Raw genomic sequence first — 20,670 nt, forward strand, 5'->3', positions numbered from 1 at the left:
AGGGAATAGTTAGCATTAGCATCACATGAATGAAGTACCTCCCAGGGGATAAAAAAAAAAAAAGGAAAAAAAGCAAGACTTCACAGTACATATAATGACAGACCTCAGTGTTTACACCTCAGAAAGTGCAAACTTTCACATTGACACAGAGCCCTCAAGCACACAAGACTACTGGGCTGGCTTGATTCAGGAGGCCCCTCCCCAGCAATAATGGCCAATGAATGGCCACGCTCTGCAGAGTGAGGGACTGAGCCATCTCCGCAGTGAACATATTCCCTGGCCTTCTGTTAAAGTCAAAGCTACCATGCTCAAGGCCAAAGCCATCATGGCCCTGTGCTGCACTTGCCACACTGTCCAAACCAGAAACACTGAAAGTGGGCTTCTGTGCCAGATCCAAGAACAACTGGGAAATGAAGCCAGTATCAATGCTGGATCCTTCAAGATGCACAGAAAATGCAGAAGACAATATCTGATTTCTGGGATCCATGGTTCCTAGAGTCACAAGGTTTCCTCTTTCCAAAATATAAATTCTTGAGGGGACCTTGATAATTATGGCAAGGTCAAAAAGTCACCCTCCCCACCATCCCCATAACCTGCTGTGCAAGCCTCATCCCCAGATACCCTGGGCAGGGGAGGCCTCAATCTATTCCCAAGGGAAAAGCCAATGAAGGTTCCAGCCCAAGCAACCATATTTATCCCCAAATGTACCACTCTACAGATAAGAAGTCAAAGTTTTCAAAGAGTGGTGGTCCCTAAGGTCCTTTTAGGTGGTCTAGAAGGTCAAAACTATTTTCATAATAATACTGATACATGATCTGTTTTTCGTTCTCCTTCTCACAAATATTCTTTTCCAGAGAATATAACAGGACAGCACAACAGACTGACTGGAGAAGCAGACAGAAGAATCTGGCTACTTTCTACTCTGCCACATATTAAAGAGGCTTGCAAAAACCTAACTATAGAATGATGCCACTCTACTAAGATTTTTATGAAAACTTATTTTTCAAAAAAAAAAAAAAAAACCTGAAAAACCGAGCCTATTGTTAATTGTGAACAAATAAATATTTTTAAAATTCCTCCGTTTTTCACTTCTAACATAGGAAATATCAACAAATATGACCCACATAAACAAAGTCCTTTGGGGACCTCCACTGTTTTTAACATACAAAGGAACTCAAAGGGCCAAAACTTTGAGAACCTCTGACCTGAAGGACAGTGTAGCAGTTCAACTATGGGTTCTGCAGTGAGCAAATCTGGTCCTGACTGTCACCAGCTATGAGCCTGTTGGTAAGTTACTTAACACCTCAGAGCCTTGGTCACTTCATCTGAAAGCAAGGATGGTAATAAAAAAAGCCCTCAGCTGCCATCCTGAGGACTGACAGAGACGCTGCACTAAAGGTAAAGGGTAAGTCTGAGTCCGAGGCAGCTCCTACACTGCTCTCTCACGTCTGTCTCCCCGACAGGCCCAGGGCCCCGGTACAGCTGGCAAACACAAGGAGGGAGGAGATCCAGGCCTCAGAGATGGCCAGCCTGGTCTGCAGGAAATGTGCTATGAAGGCAGTGACCAGGGAACTCTCAAAGCAAAGAACCATGACCGTTCTCTCAAAGCTCTTGTTCCAACCTCCTACTTCCCATGAAAGCTCCAGAGAGGCAGAGCCAGAATGCCTCTCCTGTCCATGTGTCAGAGCTCAGGCCCTCACCTTTTCAGGCTGACGACTGAGGCGTTCTGCCCAGCTTTGTTCAAAACTTCATTCCACTCTTCATCATCCCCACGGATTATGTATCTAAAAAAAGAAGGGAAGTATCAAAGCCTGTTTGAGAGAAGAGGGGACTGCTTAAAAGAAATAAGACAGTGACAACACTCTTATCGGACACTTCCTGCCACGAAAGCCAAGCTGAGCTGTGTCAGTGTTTGAACAGCAGAGAGGACAGAAGGGACAGGCATGCAGCAGGGCCTGGAGACATGAGGCCTAGTTCTACTGGACAGAAGCTTCACAGGAGCAAGTCACCAGGACTGCTGGCAAGAGTCAGCAAGGACAGTACTGCTCAGACGGCAACCTGCCCAGCTTCTCCCACCTGACTCTCATTAACCACCACCGAGGAAACCTCCTGTCACCTCAACGATCTTCTCACTCATTCTTACCTCCAGGCATTTGCCCACAAGCCCGTGAACTGTGCCTCTCCCCTCCCCACTTCATCTCTTTTAGATCTAGCAGTCCTGGCAAATCAAGGTTGCTATTGCAAAGCTGAGGGCAAACACCAGAGCTCAATACCCTGACCAGGGACTCCAGGCCACCTCCACCTCCCATGCCCAACCACCACCATCACTAATGACTCAGCAACAGGACTCTGGGTCACAGAGGCTCAGAGGCCACTACTTCTAAAGTTGTTAATCACATCAATTGCGGGGGAGGGGGCAACACAATAGCACTATAGCTGGAGTTCAAAAGGGACCAGGATCCCTTGTACCCAGAGGGCTTTAGAGCATTTTGCTTGTTTTTGGCAGCAAAATCCTTTTTCAAAGGGTTCTTTTGTCTTCAAAGGCAAAAGCCAAATATAGCAAAGTGACCATTAACCTCATCTGATCAGCATCCTCCTTCCTAGAAGGACCCCAAGGTATGACAGAGAGCCCCAAGGATCCAGGGAGCACAGCTGGAAAGTCAAAGTGGCAGTGCTGACCTGGGAAACAATTCCTCCAAACTTACACAAATAGTTAGGAAAAGGTTTTTAGCTATTGGTGCTTCTAAAACCAATCCCATGGAGCACAGCTTCCAGGGTGCTTGGGATACAGACCAGAAGAAAACTGCAGACAGAGGCTCAGGGCCCTGGATACCAAGGGCAAACCCTAGCTTCTCACGTCAGCAGAGGAGCCTTACTGAGAGAGGTCCATGCTCTTCAGCTTCTCCACTTCTTTCTTGTGTTTCTCCTGAAACTCCTTTGCTGCTTCGTCCTGTGACCAAGAACCCACAGGGAGAGTAGGTCAGAGCCAAGGGATGAACCCAACACAGAGAAAGGCGAAGACAGGGTGAAACAGCACAATGAAGAGAACACATTTCCTTCTCTTCAGTTCACCCTCACAACTACTGCAGGTGGCTCTTGGTTTTTTAAGTATGTATGCATGTAAAACTCACACTTAAAAAGTTACCTAAAAGAATAAGCAAAACATGCACAACAGCAGACCCTGGATTCCTGCACTCACACACATTCGGAGGAAGCATAGCCCAGGCCCGTGTGTGCTCAGATATGCCGGGCAGGGAGACACTGAGAATGAACTCTCAGGGAAGCCCAGGAACAGCTCTGAGCACAGTTAGTGCAGGGCTCTCCCTCAGGGCGAGGGGAAGACATTCTGTACACAGCCAAAGGCACCGAGGGAAATACAGGGATTCCCGAGGCCTTCAGCAGGGACATACCAGATCATCACTCAGGGTCTTCATCGTGGGCTCCATGACCACATCCTTCACCGCCACCATCTGCTCCTCGATGCCCTTTTCCTGTACTTCATTAAACAACTGTAAAAGACAACCACAGAGAAACAGAAGATGAGCAGCGGGGCCCAGCCGCTCGTTACCAAGGCATCTAGTGCCTCACACAGAGGTGTGCAGAGCAACACTCTACATATTTGGGAAGACAGACATGCCCAGTAAGAGTCTGAAAACACAAACTGGAGACAATCAAACTTCTAACAGTGGTGCCTCTGGGCAAGAACAGGAACTTTATAGATTGTCATTTCTTGATGTATGTGAGGCTCTCCAGCAGACACAGCTGCATGTTAACATCTGCTCATCTCAGGGGCAGCAACTGGGTTTGCTTGTATTATTCAAAAGACACAGGCCCTGCCCTCAGGTTGAGGTTACCTTCACAACTTTGCGGATGATCCGGTTGAAAAGTCCCATCAACTGGCCCAAGGGCAGCTCGATCTCCTTTTCCAGCTGGTCCACAGACTTATGCTGCAGGCCAATCCCCAAGAGAAGAGCCTGGAAGATGGAAAATCTGTTGAAGCGGGTTTCAGGACAGGTCCTTGCTCATTAAAATGGTCTGAGAACCAGAATCGCTCTTTCAACCAAAGCTACCTGGGCTCGGCGCATGTAGCTCAGCAGCTTGGGTGCCAGCAACATGCACCAAGGCTGGCCGGTTCAAATCCAGCCTGGGCCTGCCAAACAGAAATGACTACAAAAAAAATAGCCGGGTGTTGTGGCGGGTGCCTGTAGTCCCAGCTACTGGGGAGGCTAAGGCAAGAGAATCGCTTAAGCCCAAGAGTTAGAAGTTGCTATGAGCTGTGATGCCATCATGGCACTCTAGAGAAGGTGACATAGTGAGACTCTGCCTCAAAAAAAAAAAAAAGAAAAAAGAAAAGAAAAGAAAGCTATCTGGTACAAAAAGGAAGACTGGCACTGTGTACTCTGGCATTTTCTCTTTCATCCTGGTACTGAAACCACCATGAAACACTCCCTCTTCGCCATATTCTCAAACTAACTTTTACTCCCCTGACAAACACCTACTTTATGACTACATTACAAGTTCAGGGTGTTCCTGGGGCTCTGCTAAGGTGGAGTTAGATGTCAAGGCAGCATGGTGGAGTTAACCCTTTGGCTCTCGCCAACTGTATGGCTGGGTACACTGCCTGATGTCACAGTCCAGGACTCCTGACCACTACATGAGATCACTACCCATCTCTCAGATCTATAAGGAAGGCACAAAATTATGTCCACATGCCCAACTCAACACCCAACAAACAGCTCCACGATCCTCTTCTCCCCAGGTGACCTACTGACTGAGCAGCGGACAGGGCCAGGTCCCCCAGCTGGTTCAGGAAATACATGCGGGAGATGGATGGGATCATGTCCATGATGAGGTGATAGTCCACCATGTTCCGTGAATACATCTCCAGCCGCTTGAGGTCATAGGGGAGGAAGAGCGCCTCCAGCATCTCCCGGCTCAGGGCTGTCCACAAGACACAGAGCCAGATGGTCAGGTAAGCCCCACGCCCTCATAAAGTCTGACAGCATTCAGGAGTCAGCATACACAACAGTCCCATGACACACAGAAGCCACCTAACAGCACCTGGCCACCGAGGTAACACAGCCCTGACCTGGAAGTGCACTGACCCTTTCCCTTAGGGGGGAAGGGGGGTGTGGCGGCTCCAGGCTGAGTTGGGGGGAGGGGACAGCTGGCATGTGATCTTTCCTTACTCAAAGATCCCACAGCAACACACAGGACAAGGAAAGGCTCCCCATGCCCCAGGATTAGAGGAACACAACGCCAGCCTTTCCTCACTATGTCACTGCAGCCAGCTTCACAGAAAGTGCTTAGGCTTTACCCAACTCAAGGAACACAGATTCTTCCATCAAGATGTAACTGGCAGGCTCGGCACCCATAGCTCAGTGAGTAGGGTACCAGCCACATACACCAAGGCTGGCGGGTTCAAACCCAACTGGGCCAGCAAACAATAGCCGGGTCTTGTGGCGGGTGCCTGTAGTCCCAGCTATTTAGGAAGCTGAGGCAAGAGAACTGCTTAAGACCAAGAGTTTGAGGTTGCTGTGAGCTGTGACGCCATAGCACTCTACCGAGGGCGACATAGTCAGACTGTATCTCAAAAAAATGTGTATATAACTGGCAAAAACACACACAGACATACACATAAACATGTACGTGTGTATTTACATAAATACTTACGTATAAAATAGGTACCAAAAAAACAGCTGTTAACAATAATGATCCCTTCCACCTATTTATATTTCAAATATTCAAACAGAGTTTGCACGCACAAAACCCTTCTGCATGGTGTTGGCCACCGAGGGCTGGCAGCATATTCCTAGTACAACTTCACAAATGAGGAAACTAAGCCTCAGAAGAGAGCACTTCATTCACCTAGATCTCAGGATTTAAACTGAGTTCCGTAATTAACTGGCTGCTGCATGAATTACCTCTGATGTCAAGCCAGGTCCCCAAAGTCTTATCATGAGAATTAAATATGGCACGGCCGAGACAGAACAGGGGCCTAGTCACCAGGAGAAACACCCTTCCTAGGACACGGTGCAGCCAGGCCGCTCCCAGTCCTCCACTGACCGCCCGGCTCACCTGGCTGGGCTGGTTTCCCCACGTTCCTGTTCTGAATGATGTTCAGAGCCAGGGAAGGGGAGAAGGCGCAGAACTGGTAGGACAGCAAGGCCAGGAACCGCCGTCGGAAGTCTGTGGGGTGCCACAGGAAATACGCAGGGTTAGAGGTCTGGAGGCACCCCACCCGTCACCTCACTGCCCCCCCACTCTGCTCCCCAGTCACCTTTCCAGAAGGCCTCAAGCCAGACTCCCCTGTCAGCCTCGTCCTCGTCAGTCAGCGTCTTCAGCATGATGCACGAGTGCTCTCCAGTCAGGTCATTCTGGGGAACACACGTTCGTAACTAGCACCAAGAGCCCCCGCCCTTTTTCAATGACCCATTATCAGTAAAGAGTAAATGGTCAGAGCAAAAAGGCTTGTTGCTTCCATGGGCCTGTCCTTCCCTGACCGGGAGAGGCGCCTTCTAGAGCATAGCCCTCCCTTCACATTCCTCACACCACCACAATTCACACAAGGGCTTTCAAAGATCACTCTGTCCTGCAACTTCCTAAAAGGTGCCACAGGGGTGGAGCAGAACTGCTAGGTCTTCAGTGCCCAAGTGTTGCTCTGGACCCAACAGAAATGAGCCGAACTCAGTCATTAGAGCTTCAATTCCACACAATCCACAACTCCATGACCTGGAGATCCCAGGCTGGCAGCCAGTTTGCAAGTGCAGGCTTCTTTAGGTGACCATGAGACCGCAGCTTTTTCCGTTTTTATTACATTAACAACAAAGCCCTGCACCATAAAAATATCTCCTGGACTTCAACCTAAGAGCATTCATGTAGCAAGATGCCAGCACCGCGTCCCAATGAACAGAGCACAGCATAAGCCCACAGGGACACACCACATACCTACCTACATACCAGGTAGGGCCCACTGGTCTGCACTCCCCTTATAGTTAACAAAGTTAACAGCCCTGACCAACAGCCAGCACGAGCCCAGCCCATCTCTGTACTGCTCCACGCCTGTGTGGAGGCAGCTGGCACACAATGGTCCTCACCAGTCCCTTTATTATCTCAAATAAACCCTGGACACTACCCTTGGATACCAGCCTTGTCCTCTCCAAAATCAAACCTGCAGCACTGAGGGCCTCCCTTGTTGGAAAAAAAAGCTATCAGAAGAGAAGTTCATCTTCCCAGCACCAAATCGACCTTTTGTGAAGGATGAAGGGAGTGGGTCCCCACCCCAGCCTCCTTGAGGCCTGCACTCTTACAATCAGCCCCCTCACCTGCACCACAACTTGCAGGACTGTACCCAGCAGCAAACAAACATGCTTCTAGAATCTCCCATCTGACAATCCCTCCTTCACGCCCATCTCCCTCCAGCTACCTGGTTTCTCTGCTGCCTTTCTCTTCCTGGAAGAGCTGCCTTTCCCTGCTCTGTCTCCTTACCTCCTCTTCTCCTCAGGCAGGCCGAGCCCTCCAGGCCATTGCAGCACCTTTCACCAAAGCTGACAACTCCAGCGGCCAAGTGTGTTTCCTCCCCTCCTTACTCTCTGCATAGCAAATGACTCCCTTTCCCGAAATACTTTTTCTGAGATGGTGTCTCACTCAGTTCCACTGGGGTTGAGTGCCGTAACATAATAGCTCACAGCAACCTCCAACTCTTAGGCTCAATTCTCTTACCTCAGGCTCCTGAACAGGTGAAACTATAGGCACCTGCCACAAAACCTGGCTAGTTTTTCTATTTTTAGTAGAGACGGCGTCTTGCTCTTGCTCAGGCTGATCTCTAACTCCTGAGCTTAAGCAATCCACCCACCTCTGCCTCCCAGAGTGCTGGGATTACAGGCATGAGCCCAGGGCACCCAGCAATGGACACACTTTTTAATTTTGAATTCTGACACCACACTCCCGACCTCCTCCTTCAGAGATCAAGACTGCTTGTTGTCAGTCTCTCCTGTTGTGTCTTCCTCTACACCTTAGAGTCCGGCGACCCACCTTCGTGGATTTTCAATAGCTCCAGATACTTTTAACTGCTGAACATAGACTACAGTAGATACTGGGGCACAACAGCGAAGAAGACGGACAGGAAATCTTTGCCTTCATGGAGTAATTCTGTACTCAATATGCTGACGACTCCCAGAGCGCCATCTCCAGCCCCAAACTCCCCCTCAAAGTCCACACTCCTACCATCCAGTGCCTAGTCTCCACTTCCACTTGGCTGTCTGACAGGCACCTCACACCTACTCAGTCAAAAGACTTCCCACTTTTCCCTCCAAACATGCTCCTCCCCCGGGAATCCTGTCTCAGCACCTCCAACACCAGCTTCTCAAACCGAAACCCCAGGAACGACCCTTGCTCTCCTGTCCACTCGCCTTCCACACCCAGTCCTTCAACAATTCCGGCCAGTTCTTCCAGCCAAGCGGGTCCCACAACCAGCCCCTTCTCTCCACCATCACTGCCTCCATGCCCTCTCGCCCACATCTCCCTGCCTCCGCACCCGGGCTACTGCCGTCCACTCTCCGTATGGCAGCCAGGCCCCCTCGTCTCTTCCTCCAAGGGAATGGGAAGAACACACAGCATTCCTAACGAGGCCTAACCGCCCCCACCGTGTTCCATGCCCCTTCCTTTCCAAGGGCTCTTAGCCATGCTGGCTTTCTTTTGTTCCCTTCAAATCACAAGTTCATGTCCACCTCAAGCCCTGACACTTGCTGTCCCCTCTGGTTGGAAAGCATTCCAGGACCATCGCATGGCTGTCCATTCTGACCAGTTAGGCTTTAGCATGAAAGGTCACCTGAGAGGCCTGACCCTCCTGACACTGTAATTTCACTGCGGTTTCCTCAAAGCTCACACTGCTCTCTCAACATCTCCCGCTTGTCCACTTGCATGTTGCCTATTTTTACGCATTAGAAGTAAGCTTTATGGCATATCTTGTCCTTAGTCTGATTCACTGCAGGTGCTAAAAAAGTATTTTTTAAAATGACTGATAGTCACCTTCTCACCATCCCTCAATAACCCTCTGTGGCTCTGTCTTCCACATATTCATCTCTCTCTCTCAGACACCAACTTATACTTCAAGTTCGCACAACTGCATTCCCCTCCTAAAACCACTTTTCTTGGCTTATGGGATCCCAGAATCTGACGCCCATGTCCATGTGCACCTCTGCCACTCAAGCACGAAGCCCAGTAGACAACAGGAAGGAAGTGTGATCACACGGCCTTTCAGTGAGGGTGGCTGTCCCAGGGTCCTCAGAGGCACAGGAACACCGGCCCAGAGCACAGCAGCGGGGAGGCAGCAGGGCTACGTGCAAGGATGGGCCTGTCACCTGTAACCACAAACCTAAATCCCTCCCCTACCAGACGCCTCACTCACCGGGGTCTGTCTCAGATAGACAGGAACAAATCCAGCCCGCTTCCAGAACCTACAAAGACACAAAGAGAGTAGGTCCCCGCATGTGCCCTCCTGTAAGAGGCTGAGAGACAAAGATGGGCAAGGGCCAGGAGGAGCAGGGCAGGGAGTCGACAGCGGGCTGACACAGACACTGGCTACAAAGGGACACAGCCACAGGAGTCTTCTTTTCAGGACTTCTTTGTCAATGCCAGGGGAAGGACGCCAGGAAGAAGGGCAGGCACGTACTTGAGAAGCCTGGGGGTCAAGCCATAAGAAACACCCAGGTAATCCAGGCGCTCAGCAGGCCTCTCATTCAACTTGAGGAGCAAAGGAGGCAGGTCCTTGCGGGGAGTGATGACCTCTTCCAACAAGCTGACAGCCTAGGGAGATGCCAGTCCACTCAGAGGAGGCAAAGGATAGCCAGTGACACTCTCAAGCACCCCTGCAACACCAGGCTCTGGACTAAACACAAAGAAAACTCCAAGAGGTTTCTTGGTTTGTTCCTACGGTTTTCAAAATACAGGAACACCCATCAGTCAAGTGGTCATTTCCAAGTATACAAAATACCAAAATAAGCAGGGAATCATACTGCTCTGAACCTCTAGAATATAAAAAAACAGCCGCAGAGTTTAGAAATGCCTAACAGATTTACAAAGGGACAGAGATAGGGTTCTGAAGACCTAGCATGAAGTCCAGGCTCTGTCACCTGACAGCCTTGGGAAGTGACAACCCTCTGAGTTTGAATTTAAATAAAAGCCCCTTCCCTGGCTCCCAAATAGACATAATATGAAAACTAATGAATGTATGTGAAAAGCTGTCAAAGTTACTAGCACTAATCATCCTTAACAGGAAAGACACACACCTCCCTCCCACCCCCTTAGTCTGGATTTAATGAGAAAGCGGAATCACAGAGCGGTGGTTGTCAAACCTGCGTCAACATCAGCATCATCCCAGAAGCTTGTCAAGCCCCAGATTGCTGGGCCCACCCTAGAGCTTCAGATTCAGAAACTCTGAATCACAGTTTGTTTTTAACAAGCTTCGAGATGGTGCTAATGATGTTGATCTGAGGATCTCAAATTATGTGTATGGCTGGAGAAAGCAGCAGCTGGAGAAAATGGGAACAGGCCCCAGACCTCTGGATCATTCTCGTGGATACCCCTAAAAACTGATAGACTTATCTTCCCAAGAACCAGGAAAAAAAGGAGTTTTGTCAAAAGATGCTTACCTCACTGCTGATGGTGTGAATTTTCTGTGATGTCTCAAGGACTTTCTCCTCCAGACAAGGGAACCTGCCTTCATAGTACATCTGCAGCAGCTGCAGCACACGGCTGCCATAGCCCATCTGTGGGCACAGAGAGAATGGGCAGAGGGCAGAGACACTCAGTCTGCGCCCTCTCACTCCCCGATTGCTTCCAGAGAGCCTTCACTCCCAGGCCAACTGCACATGGCAAAACAGAGCCTCCTAAGAACAAAAGCAGTGTGACCCTAGTTCTCACACTGCTCTAACCCATCAAGAACTGAAAGGTGAGGATGGCTGGCTGTGCTCTCTGGTCCCAGAGCAGAAAGCACCAAAAAGACTTGTTTTAAACCAAAAAGACTTGTTTTAAAGGAAGTTTCTACAGCTAATTACCCAATGGGACTTTCTAAGTTCTGGTTCACAAGTTCCAGTCCCCCATCTCACAAAGGAAGAGCAAAAATAAACCACCCTCTTGTCCACCTACCCACCCCTGGCCCTGGCTAAATTCTTCAGGGCACAAAAATGCCTAGAACTTCAGTTGCTTCTGGACCAGCTTCTTACTACAACAACCAAGTACACCTTCTGGAAAGAGCTGCCAGCAAGAGGGCTGCAACTAACTGCAGCACACGGGTCCAAGAGGCCTGAGGACACATTACCCCTTGATAATCCGGGTGAACAGCAATGCGCACGACCCTTCCACCAGAAAGACCGCCAAAGTCTGGATCTTGGAACTATGCAGGAAACATCAGTCAGTAACAAGGAACACGGACATCCTCCTACACCACCTGCTTCACTCCCTGGTGGGAGGGACAGCCCATCACCTGCTCTGACACTGTCCATGGAATCAAGTCCCCAGAAGCCTTCTTGCCTCGAGACAGGCTGTTCAAGATGGACTGGCGAGAAATCTCCCCCTCAAGGCACACCTGTGGAGAAGTGAGATGGTGCAGATAGAAAGGCCAGCCCCAGATTCAGTCAGTCTGCTCACAGGACATCGTTTTATTTCTCTGACTAGGCCAGCTATTTCTGCCCAAATGACAGGTTTACCCCTGACACTGATGGACTTGTCCATTTCTTTTTTTTTGAGACAGTCTCACTTTGTCACCCTCGGTAGAAAGCCATGGTGTTGTAGCTCACAACAACCTCAAACTCTTGGGCTCAAGTGATTCTCTTGCCTCAGCCTCCTAAGTAGTTGGGACAACAGGCGCCCACCATGACACTCAGCTATTTTTAGAGACAGGTCTTGTTCTTGCTCAGGCTGGTCTCAAACTCCTGAGCTCAAGCAATCCACCAGCCTCAGCCTCCCAGAATATTAGGATCATAGGTGTGAGCCACCACTCCCAGTAACTCATCCATTTCTAACAGAAGCTTCATTATCATGGCACAAGGCACTGACAATCCTCCTGACCCAAGAGTAAAAACCAAAAATACTAAATAAAATAAAAAAACATTAGAAAAGGGTGTCTATGCAGGCTGTGTAGGTTAGGTACATCAATTAAGACATAAGTATTCGTGTGGCTCTGTACAAAATAGTACAAATTTGAAATCACTCAAGCATCTAATAAGAAAATGGTTAAACGAATTATGGTACAAGCCTATAATGAACTACTGTTTAAAACTCAAATATTCAAATATGAATATTTGAACTCAAATATTCAAATATGAATATTTGAACTCAAATATTCAAATATGAGTATTTGACACAGTGTCTTTACAAAAGCAGATAAATGGCTGGTGCCTGTAGCTCAGTGATTGGGACACCGGCCACATACACCGGGGCTGGTGGGTTCAAGCCCAGCCCAGGCCTCCTAAACGACAACAAAAGAATCACTTAAGCCCAAGCATTTGAGGCTGCTGTAATCTGTGACACCATGGCACTGTACCAAGGGTGACACAGTGAGACTCTACCTCAAAAAAAAAAAGGCAGATAAATGGCCAGGCACAGTGGCAAATGCCTATAATTTTAGCACTTGAGAGGCAGGTGGGTGGACTGCCTGAGCTCACAGGTTTGAGACCAGCCTGAGCCAGAGCAAGACCCCATCTCTAAAAATAGCCGGGTGTTGTGGCGGGTGCCTATAATCCCAGCTACTCGGGAGGCTGAGGCAAGAGAATCGCTTGAGCCCAACCAAGAGTTTGAGGTTGCTGTGAGCTGTGACACCATGGCACTCAACCCCAGGGCGACCGATTGAGACTCTGTCTCAAAAAATAGCAGAGAAATGTGATAATCGCCTGTTTGTGACAAGGAAAAACGTTATCTAGATGGATTCATACATGCCAAGTGTCAAAAAAAATTTTTGAGACACAGTTTCACTCTGCCACCGGGGATAGAATGCTTTGGCATCAGAACTCATACCAACTTCAATTTCTTGGGCTCAAGAGATCTCTTGCCTCAGCTTCCTAAGTAGCTGGGACCATAGGTGCCCACCACAACACTCAGCTAGTTTTTCTATTTTTAGTAGAAACAGGGTTTCACTCCTGCCAGGCTGGTATCAAACTTCTGAGCTCAAACAATCCACCCGCCTCAGATTCCCAGAATGCTAGGATTACAGGTGTGCGTCACCGCGCCCAGCCTAGAAAATGCTTTTCCCAATCTGTAGCCTCTGTAAGGACCATGTATTGCTTATGTAATAAAGAGAGAAACACACACCAGATGGCCAATCCTGGCTTTTACCATCCATGAACAGTGGGGCTCTGGGATTCAGGTGGCAGCAGGACCTTAGTCACCTGCCTCATTAGACCCAGCTACTTGCCTCCAGACTAAGACTCAACAGCTTCCGTCCCACACTGCAGGTAGTAAGCCATAAACCCTCAATGCTATGAGGGTGCTTCTGCTTGTGTACCTGGATGACAGCAAGCACTTCAGGAAGGGCATTCTGGGTCGGGGGCACGGGAGGCAGAAGGCAGAAGAGATGGTGCGCGGGAGCATCGGAAAGCATCTGGAGATCACTGGGAGAGTTCTGTGGGGGACAAACGCAGGCAGTGAGCAGCATTCCCCTTCTCATCCTTCACTCAAGAGGCTCAACTGGGAGCCATCAGATGACCGGTGTGCTGCCTTCTCCAAAACAAAGTGAGGAGCTGACATCAAGCAAAGCACCTTTCTATATTTTGGCAAGCCCGAGACTCTTCCTAATGGCTTAAGTGGGACTCAGACTCAAGTGCCTACTGTCCTCTCACCCTGAGAACTGAGGCTGCGAAGCGTGATAGAACCTATTTAGCGCTACTTACTTCACAGCTGGGAAGGGAACTTTTTCCAGATAACAGGCCAACTATTTCAGGAAAAGCTGTCACTGCTTCTAATGCGAACTCTTCAGCATTCCATTAAAGCTGTTCATAAAAATGCTCCCTGGATATGCAGAAGGTATCCTTTCCTAATGCCCTTTAGTTTTTAAAGAGTCTCAGATATTCTAAGCCCTCAAATTCACTGCTCTTTACAAATAGCCCACAGATGCAAAGCTGGTCTCAGGTCAAACAGTACCACTGGTTACAAATGCAATGTCACCTTGGCCTATCAGTTTAGTAGGCAGGCAAGAAATTCAAGGCCCCATTAAAAATGGGCACAGCTCCCGCACCATCTCCAGCTACTGCATGAAGCTGCATGCTACGATTCCTTGCTTTGCATATGGACCTCATTAACATGAGGGTATTTAAGTCTCAATGGAATAGTCACCTAAGCCACTAGGTAATAAAAGACATAAAAAGCCAAGTCAGAGGGGACTGACAAGTGCAGAAGCTCTCTACTGAAGTTCACCCAGGGCTACGACAGTTACCTTGTAGTGAGAAGCCACATAGAGGGCCATGAGCCGTTGGAGGAAAACTTCAGAGGCCTTGTGGTAGCAAAAGAGGGTATCTCTGTTAACATAGTAGCTGGATCTGGAGTTAAGCAACCAAAACAAACTAAAGAGAGCCCAAAGCAGGACACACCACTGTCTGAAGTGAGTGAATTTCTCTAGCTTGGGAAGGGGTGTCCATGGTCCCAGGCAGAAACACATTAGTGAAGGAAGAAGAGAAAAAGAAATCTAGAATGTTCAACTTTTCCCTTTCTAGAGTAGCATCCTAGGAAACAAAGGGCCAAAATCCTTCCAATTCTTTTATCACGCCCTCTCCCTTCAGAGGCCAATGAAACCCAGAGAAGGATACAGCTCACAGGCTTCGGGCAAGGGGCAGCCTGAGATGATCCGAGTGATGTTGAGGCAATCCAGGCAGAGCAAGTCATTCAGCCACTTCTCCACCGCGTCCCCAGGGGCATATCGGATTGACTCCTGGAGGGAAACCTCGTGCAACGTTCGCGCTGTTTCCCACAAATCACACAATTAAGAAACAATTAGTAAATACACACTTCCTAAAAGAGCAAGGAAAAATGTTCCCCTTTATATCTGCCACATGATGACCAGATACTTATGGCTCAACAACTTAAACTGAAGTGGTCTAAAATTGTTTTGGTGGATAGTCAACTTGCCATGACAGCAACCCCAAAGGGGGCTCACTGAATCAACGCAACTATGACCAGAGACAGGGCCAAAGAAGGGCCCGGCCACCAGAAGGCCTACATCAGGCTCCTCTCTGGTCACTGGCTTTGCTATTCCTTGGAGAAAAACTTCTCCTCCTAGGAACTCAACTTTTCAGCCTGGTGGTGGGAAGGGTTTAGTGCTTAATGTCCCAGGGGAAGCCAGGATCCTGCAAGAGAGTCTGAAGAGACTTGCTGTGAGCGGCAGGGCCCAGCTCAGGTTCTGGGATACCTACCTGATGCCAATCTGGCTGTTGTTGTGGTCTTGTTCTCAGCAGTGGTGCTGACCTGGCTCTGGGCACTCTGTTGACGGAGCTGCTGAATCAGCTTGAGGGACAGTGACCGGCCAGTGCCCTCGTAGCTAGAAGCAAAGGCAATGGAAATCAGGAACAAGGTCCCAAACCCACTCTCTGGGAGGAGGAGGGGACAGAGTTACTTTCCTCAACCTACTCAAACACCAGTCTCCCTGCGCCCCTCTGAACTTCCAGTGCAGTATGACCAAAAGTGGCAGGGCAGCTGGGTGGCTCTGCCAGGAGCCATTCAGGCCTAGCTTATCTACTTAGTACGTTCGGGTGAAAAACTCAATCTCTTTTAGCCTCATCGCAAAAGGGGAGTATTCTACACAACTCACAGGACTATGATAGGAACTAAAAAACTAAGGATTGAAAAATAATGTAAGTAAAGCTTTTAGCATAGTGAAACTAAAAGGAAGTTAAATGGTCACCTAATGGGAGCTGTAATTCAAAGTCACTGAGCATAAAGAAATGACCTGAGAGCATTTCCAGCTCAGAAAATCAAGACGAAGCAAATCCACCACCCTAGCAATTCTTTCCATTACTATTTCACTTGAAAGGTAACACAAAACAGCTAACTAAGAAATGTGGGAAAAGTTAAATCATCTACACTCTTTTGCCATCACAAGCTTGCTTTCTTATGCTAATTATATAGTTACTTTAATAATGGATTCTAATACATAATTCTAAGACATCAGACATTGGTACTGCCGTCCACGTACTTACACAGGTACCCGCCACAATGCCCTGGGTCTCAAACCAGTGAGCTCAGGCAATCCACTCACCTCAGCCTCCCAGAGTGCTAGGATTACAGGTGTGAGCCACCACACCCCACACCCAGCCCGCCATCCACATATTTTTTTTTTTTTTTTGAGACAGAGCCTCAAGCTGTCACTCTGGGTAGAGTGCCGTGGCATCACAGCTCACAGCCAGCTCCAACTCCTGGGCTCAAGTCATTCTCCTGCCTCGCCTCCCAAGTAGCTGGGACTATAGGCGCCCACCACAACGCCCGGCTATTTTTTGGTTGCAGCCGTCATTGTTGTTTGGCGGGCCCGGGCTGGATTCGAACCCGCCAGCTCAGGTGTATGTGGCTGGCGCCTTAGCCGCTTGAGCCACAGGCGCCGAGCCCATCCACATACTTTTTTTTTTTTTTTTGTAGAGACAGAGTCTCACTGTACCTCCCTTGGTAGAGTGCCGTGGCCTCACACAGCTCACAGCAACCTCTAACTCTTGGGCTTACGCGATTCTCTTGCCTCAGCCTCCTGAGTAGCTGGGACTACAGGCGCCCGCCACAACGCCCAGCTATTTTTTTTTTTTTTGTTGTTGCAGTTTGGCCGGGGCTGGGTTTGAACCCGCCACCCTCAGCATATGGGGCCGGCACCCTACTCACTGAGCCACAGGCGCCGCCCTCCATCCACGTACTTTTTAAAACTCAATCACGCCTACAGACAGGAGACGCTCATCACATGGGTTAGGAAATTCTTCAGTCTCGTGCTACACATTTAACGCCAGGCCAGAGATGTATTACAGATTATTAAGAGGCCAGCTCCCATTTGCAGCCCCAGGAGAGGACGAAGCAGCCCCAGAGACTCAGACTTAGTTTCCCAGACCGACGCCACCTCCACCACATGCCACCTAATCTGCAGGAACCTGCAAGGAGTAAGGACTCCCGCCCGCAGCACCTCACCCATTGATGGTGGACGCCATGAACACAAGGTAGGGGCCGAGTAGGCTCTTCACCAGGGGGAGGGGGATGGCAGCAGCTTCGTCAATCACGACGAGTTCAGCCTGGCCCAGTTTCACAGCATCTGCAGGATGTATATACTGGGGGGAAGAAAAATGTAGATTATTAATGTGGCCAACTAATGCCACAGCTGTGAGTACTGGTGTCTCACCCTAAAGACTGCTCACTTTCCCCTCTCTGCTGCCTTTTCTCCTCTCCCATTCTCCTTTCTCCTGGCAAGGCAAAAATGGGATTGGCTTGGAGCCAGACACCTGGGTTCAAACAGTTCAAGCACTAACTGAATGATCCTGGACAGGTCACATAACCCAACAGAGTCCCACACTCCTCTTCTGTAAAACAAAGGAAAGACCTGTCTATGCCTCCTTGAAGAAAAAACAAAGTAACTACACGCCCTGCCCGGTGCCTAACTGGCAGCACTAACAGACAGTGGCTCCCTCCTTCTCTCTTCATCATACCACAGCCTCAGCTCAGGAAAGCCAGGGCCAGAGGCACAGCTGGACCTCAGTGGTGACTACAAGGGAGGATTTCAGATTTCTCGTGCTCCCTCTGCTTCCTGCTCTGATCCCATCGTTATAAAGGCCTGGTCTCCCTGAACTGGTAAGGACATTTCTTAAACTTCTTTTCTCTCTCTTTTTTTTTTTTTTTTTGTAGAGACAGTCTCACTTTATCGCCCCCGCTAGGGTGCTGTGGCGTCACAGGTCACAGCAACCTCAAACTCTTGGGCTTAAGCGATTGTCTTGCCTCAGCCTTCCGAGCAGCTGGGACCACAGGTGCCCGCCACAATGCCCAGCTATTTTTTTGTTGTAGGTGTCATTGTTGTTTGGCGGGCCTGGGCCAGGTTTGAACCCGCCAGCCCCGGTTTGTGTGGCTGGCGCCCTAGTCACTGAGCTACAGATGCCAAGCCTGGTACAACCATTTTAAAGGAGACTTTCGCAAACTTTAAGCAAGCTGGATATCACATATGGTAAAACCCACTTCTAGAAACAAACTATTGTGCACTCAACATAGTACTTAAAAATGAATCAACTAGATCTACAAGCTTCAATGTGGACAAATCTTAAAAAACAAATGTTAACGAAGGAAAACTGAAGGAGAGCAATGTGGTATGTTACCACGTATGGACACATAATTAGTAGTGAAAATAAAAACACATGAATTGAAAGGAAACACACCATCTCAGAACAGATTTACCTACAGGGACTGACAAAAGGAATAGGAGGAAGGGGGTGGGGAGGAGGGGTACAGAGGGATTTCAACTGTATCTGTGATGTTTAAAACAAACATATACACGACATTTAAAACATGAAACAAACACAGCAAACAGCAAAATGTCAAATGTCAATTTCTTACATCTGAGTGCTAGGTACCTAAGCGTTATAGTGGTCTCTGCACTTTTCTACACATATGAAGTATTTCATTGCAAGTAAGATTTTTTAACTGCTTTGCTATAAGTTGATAGGTCAGAGAGGCAGTGACCCCACTCATTTCTAGCAGCAGAATACATGTCTTCAAGAGGGTCTCCAGTCTTGGACTCTTAAGGGAAAAATTTAACAAGCAGCTCATAAAAGCAGCAGAGAGAAGCTCCCGGGGGGGGGGGGGGGGCGCGTAGCCAACTTTAATATTCTTCATTTTCTCAATTTCCAGCACAAAGGAGGAGGCCTCAAAAGAACACAAATGGAGTCTCATAAAGTAAGGTCACCTCCTCTGTGCTTAACACCAGTCTACAGACAAAAGAGCTCTGGTAATACGACAAGGTATTTGATTACAAATCCAAGGAGGATCAAGTGCTGAGCCAGCACATGTCAGGGAAATGTTTTCCTTCTTTGGTTTGTGTATTTTTCTTGAGTTTTAACAGGTCTCTGTATTCTCGCAGCCTCCAGCCTGCCTTGTAGCCCTATCCCATACCAACAGCAGTCTTTCTTACTGCTGAATCAGGCAAAAGTGGGAAGAAATGTATAGAATGAAGAAATTCTAGAAAGAGACTTAGTAGGAAGAAATTAAGATCCTTAAGGTAACAATGTTTATAATCTGGACCCTTTGATAAAAGGTTTACTTTCTTGACAGGCATATTCATATGCTTTCACAGGCAGTTCAAGGACATAAACTGCCAAATTACTTGGTTCACTTCCTACCCCAATCCAACTCCAAAAATAATTGATGAGCCTACTCCAGTAAGAGCCTGTTAGTCTCAGCCCCTTCTATAATCCTGTCACCCGATGCCTCTCTCAGAGATTTAGAAAAATTGCAGCCTTGGACAAGTGCAGACCATTCAGATTTGCACACTGAGAGATTTATAAAACTTCTGGGAAAACACTGTTTAAAAAGGAAAATAGGCCACTGGCTAAACCACAAAGATTCAGAGCACATTTTGTAAAGTTCTTCTTTGCTTTTAAATGGTGAGGTTATTGTAATTACAGATTCACCATTTCAAAATCTGCAGTAACTAAGCAAAATTAGAACTGAGATCAGAGTAACAATTCTTTTTTTTTTGCACTTTCTGGCCGGGGCTGGGTTTGAACTCGCCACCCCCGGCATATGGGGCTGGCGCCCTACCCCTTTGAGCCACAGGCACCACCTGAATAATGATTCTTTTATCATTTTATCAGCACACTTCAATCCCACCTAGTCCATATTCAAGGGTCATAATCTGACGACAGACATTTGTAAGTTTACTTGAACATTCATTCTTTCAGAGAAGATGAAAATCTGGAACATGTTTTTTATCGTGAAACAAAAATACTATATAAAAGACACACAATTGCACAGGACATAAATGCCTGTAACAGGAAATGTCTGAGAGCCAGTTAAAATACAGCAAGATCTGAAACCGAGCCTTACCTGAATGGTCTGCCTGTGTTCTCGGAATACATTCACTCTGATCACTGCTTTGTTAAATTCAGGATTTAGAGACTGAATGATCTCATAATCCAGATGCTCCTAGTGGGGGAAAGAGTCAAACCAATGACAAACTTTAGAAACAAGTTTTAGAAACTAATATTCATAAAGTAAGCAAGCATTGTGAAGACTTCACCTAAACTTAAACCCAGCACTGAATCAAAATAAGTCCTTACCCTAATTTCCTACCTGATACTGCAGAGCATCAAATCCTTTAAATACAAATTCAAACAGAGTGTGGAGGTTATCTGGGCTTGGAGAGGTAACAAAAATATTGGAGTACCTATAGAACAAAAGAAAAAGTAAAAGAGTTTTTTTGGTTTTTTGGGTTTTTTTGAGACAGAGTCCCACTATGTCACCCTCGGTAGAGTACCGTGGCATCACAGCTCATAGCAACCTCAAACTCTTAGGCTTAAGCAATTCTCTTGCCTTAGCATCCCAAGTTCCCAAGTAGCTGGGACTATAGACGCCTGCCACAACGTTCAACTGTTTTTTGTTGTAGTTGTCATTGTTGTTTAGCAAGCTCAGGTCAGATTCAAAGCTACCAGCTCTAGTGTATGCAGCCGGTGCCCC

The 20,670-nt window shown here is 48.0% G+C and overlaps 1 protein-coding gene across 3 annotated transcripts in view; it reads right to left on the reverse strand.

Annotated features, from left to right (window-relative positions):
- Positions 1-20,670, reverse strand: part of NAT10 (N-acetyltransferase 10) — a 42,710-nt gene that overhangs the window by 3,979 nt on the left and 18,061 nt on the right. For all 3 annotated transcript variants that reach the window (XM_053562893.1, XM_053562892.1, XM_053562895.1), the window contains 19 exons: positions 20,287-20,380; positions 20,041-20,139; positions 17,146-17,282; positions 15,402-15,526; positions 14,799-14,949; positions 14,429-14,525; positions 13,502-13,618; positions 11,486-11,587; positions 11,321-11,395; positions 10,653-10,769; positions 9,674-9,807; positions 9,410-9,458; positions 6,281-6,377; positions 6,079-6,189; positions 4,769-4,941; positions 3,855-3,974; positions 3,411-3,509; positions 2,877-2,950; positions 1,701-1,784 (listed from right to left, as the gene is read on the reverse strand). In XM_053562893.1, coding sequence (XP_053418868.1) covers positions 1,701-1,784; positions 2,877-2,950; positions 3,411-3,509; positions 3,855-3,974; positions 4,769-4,941; positions 6,079-6,189; positions 6,281-6,377; positions 9,410-9,458; positions 9,674-9,807; positions 10,653-10,769; positions 11,321-11,395; positions 11,486-11,587; positions 13,502-13,618; positions 14,429-14,525; positions 14,799-14,949; positions 15,402-15,526; positions 17,146-17,282; positions 20,041-20,139; positions 20,287-20,380 — 2,055 coding nt within the window. The remainder of the gene's footprint in view (positions 1-1,700; positions 1,785-2,876; positions 2,951-3,410; positions 3,510-3,854; positions 3,975-4,768; positions 4,942-6,078; positions 6,190-6,280; positions 6,378-9,409; positions 9,459-9,673; positions 9,808-10,652; positions 10,770-11,320; positions 11,396-11,485; positions 11,588-13,501; positions 13,619-14,428; positions 14,526-14,798; positions 14,950-15,401; positions 15,527-17,145; positions 17,283-20,040; positions 20,140-20,286; positions 20,381-20,670) is intronic.

Source organism: Nycticebus coucang, chromosome 14 (assembly GCF_027406575.1).
Source record: "Nycticebus coucang isolate mNycCou1 chromosome 14, mNycCou1.pri, whole genome shotgun sequence".
Taxonomy (NCBI): Eukaryota; Metazoa; Chordata; class Mammalia; order Primates; family Lorisidae; genus Nycticebus; species Nycticebus coucang.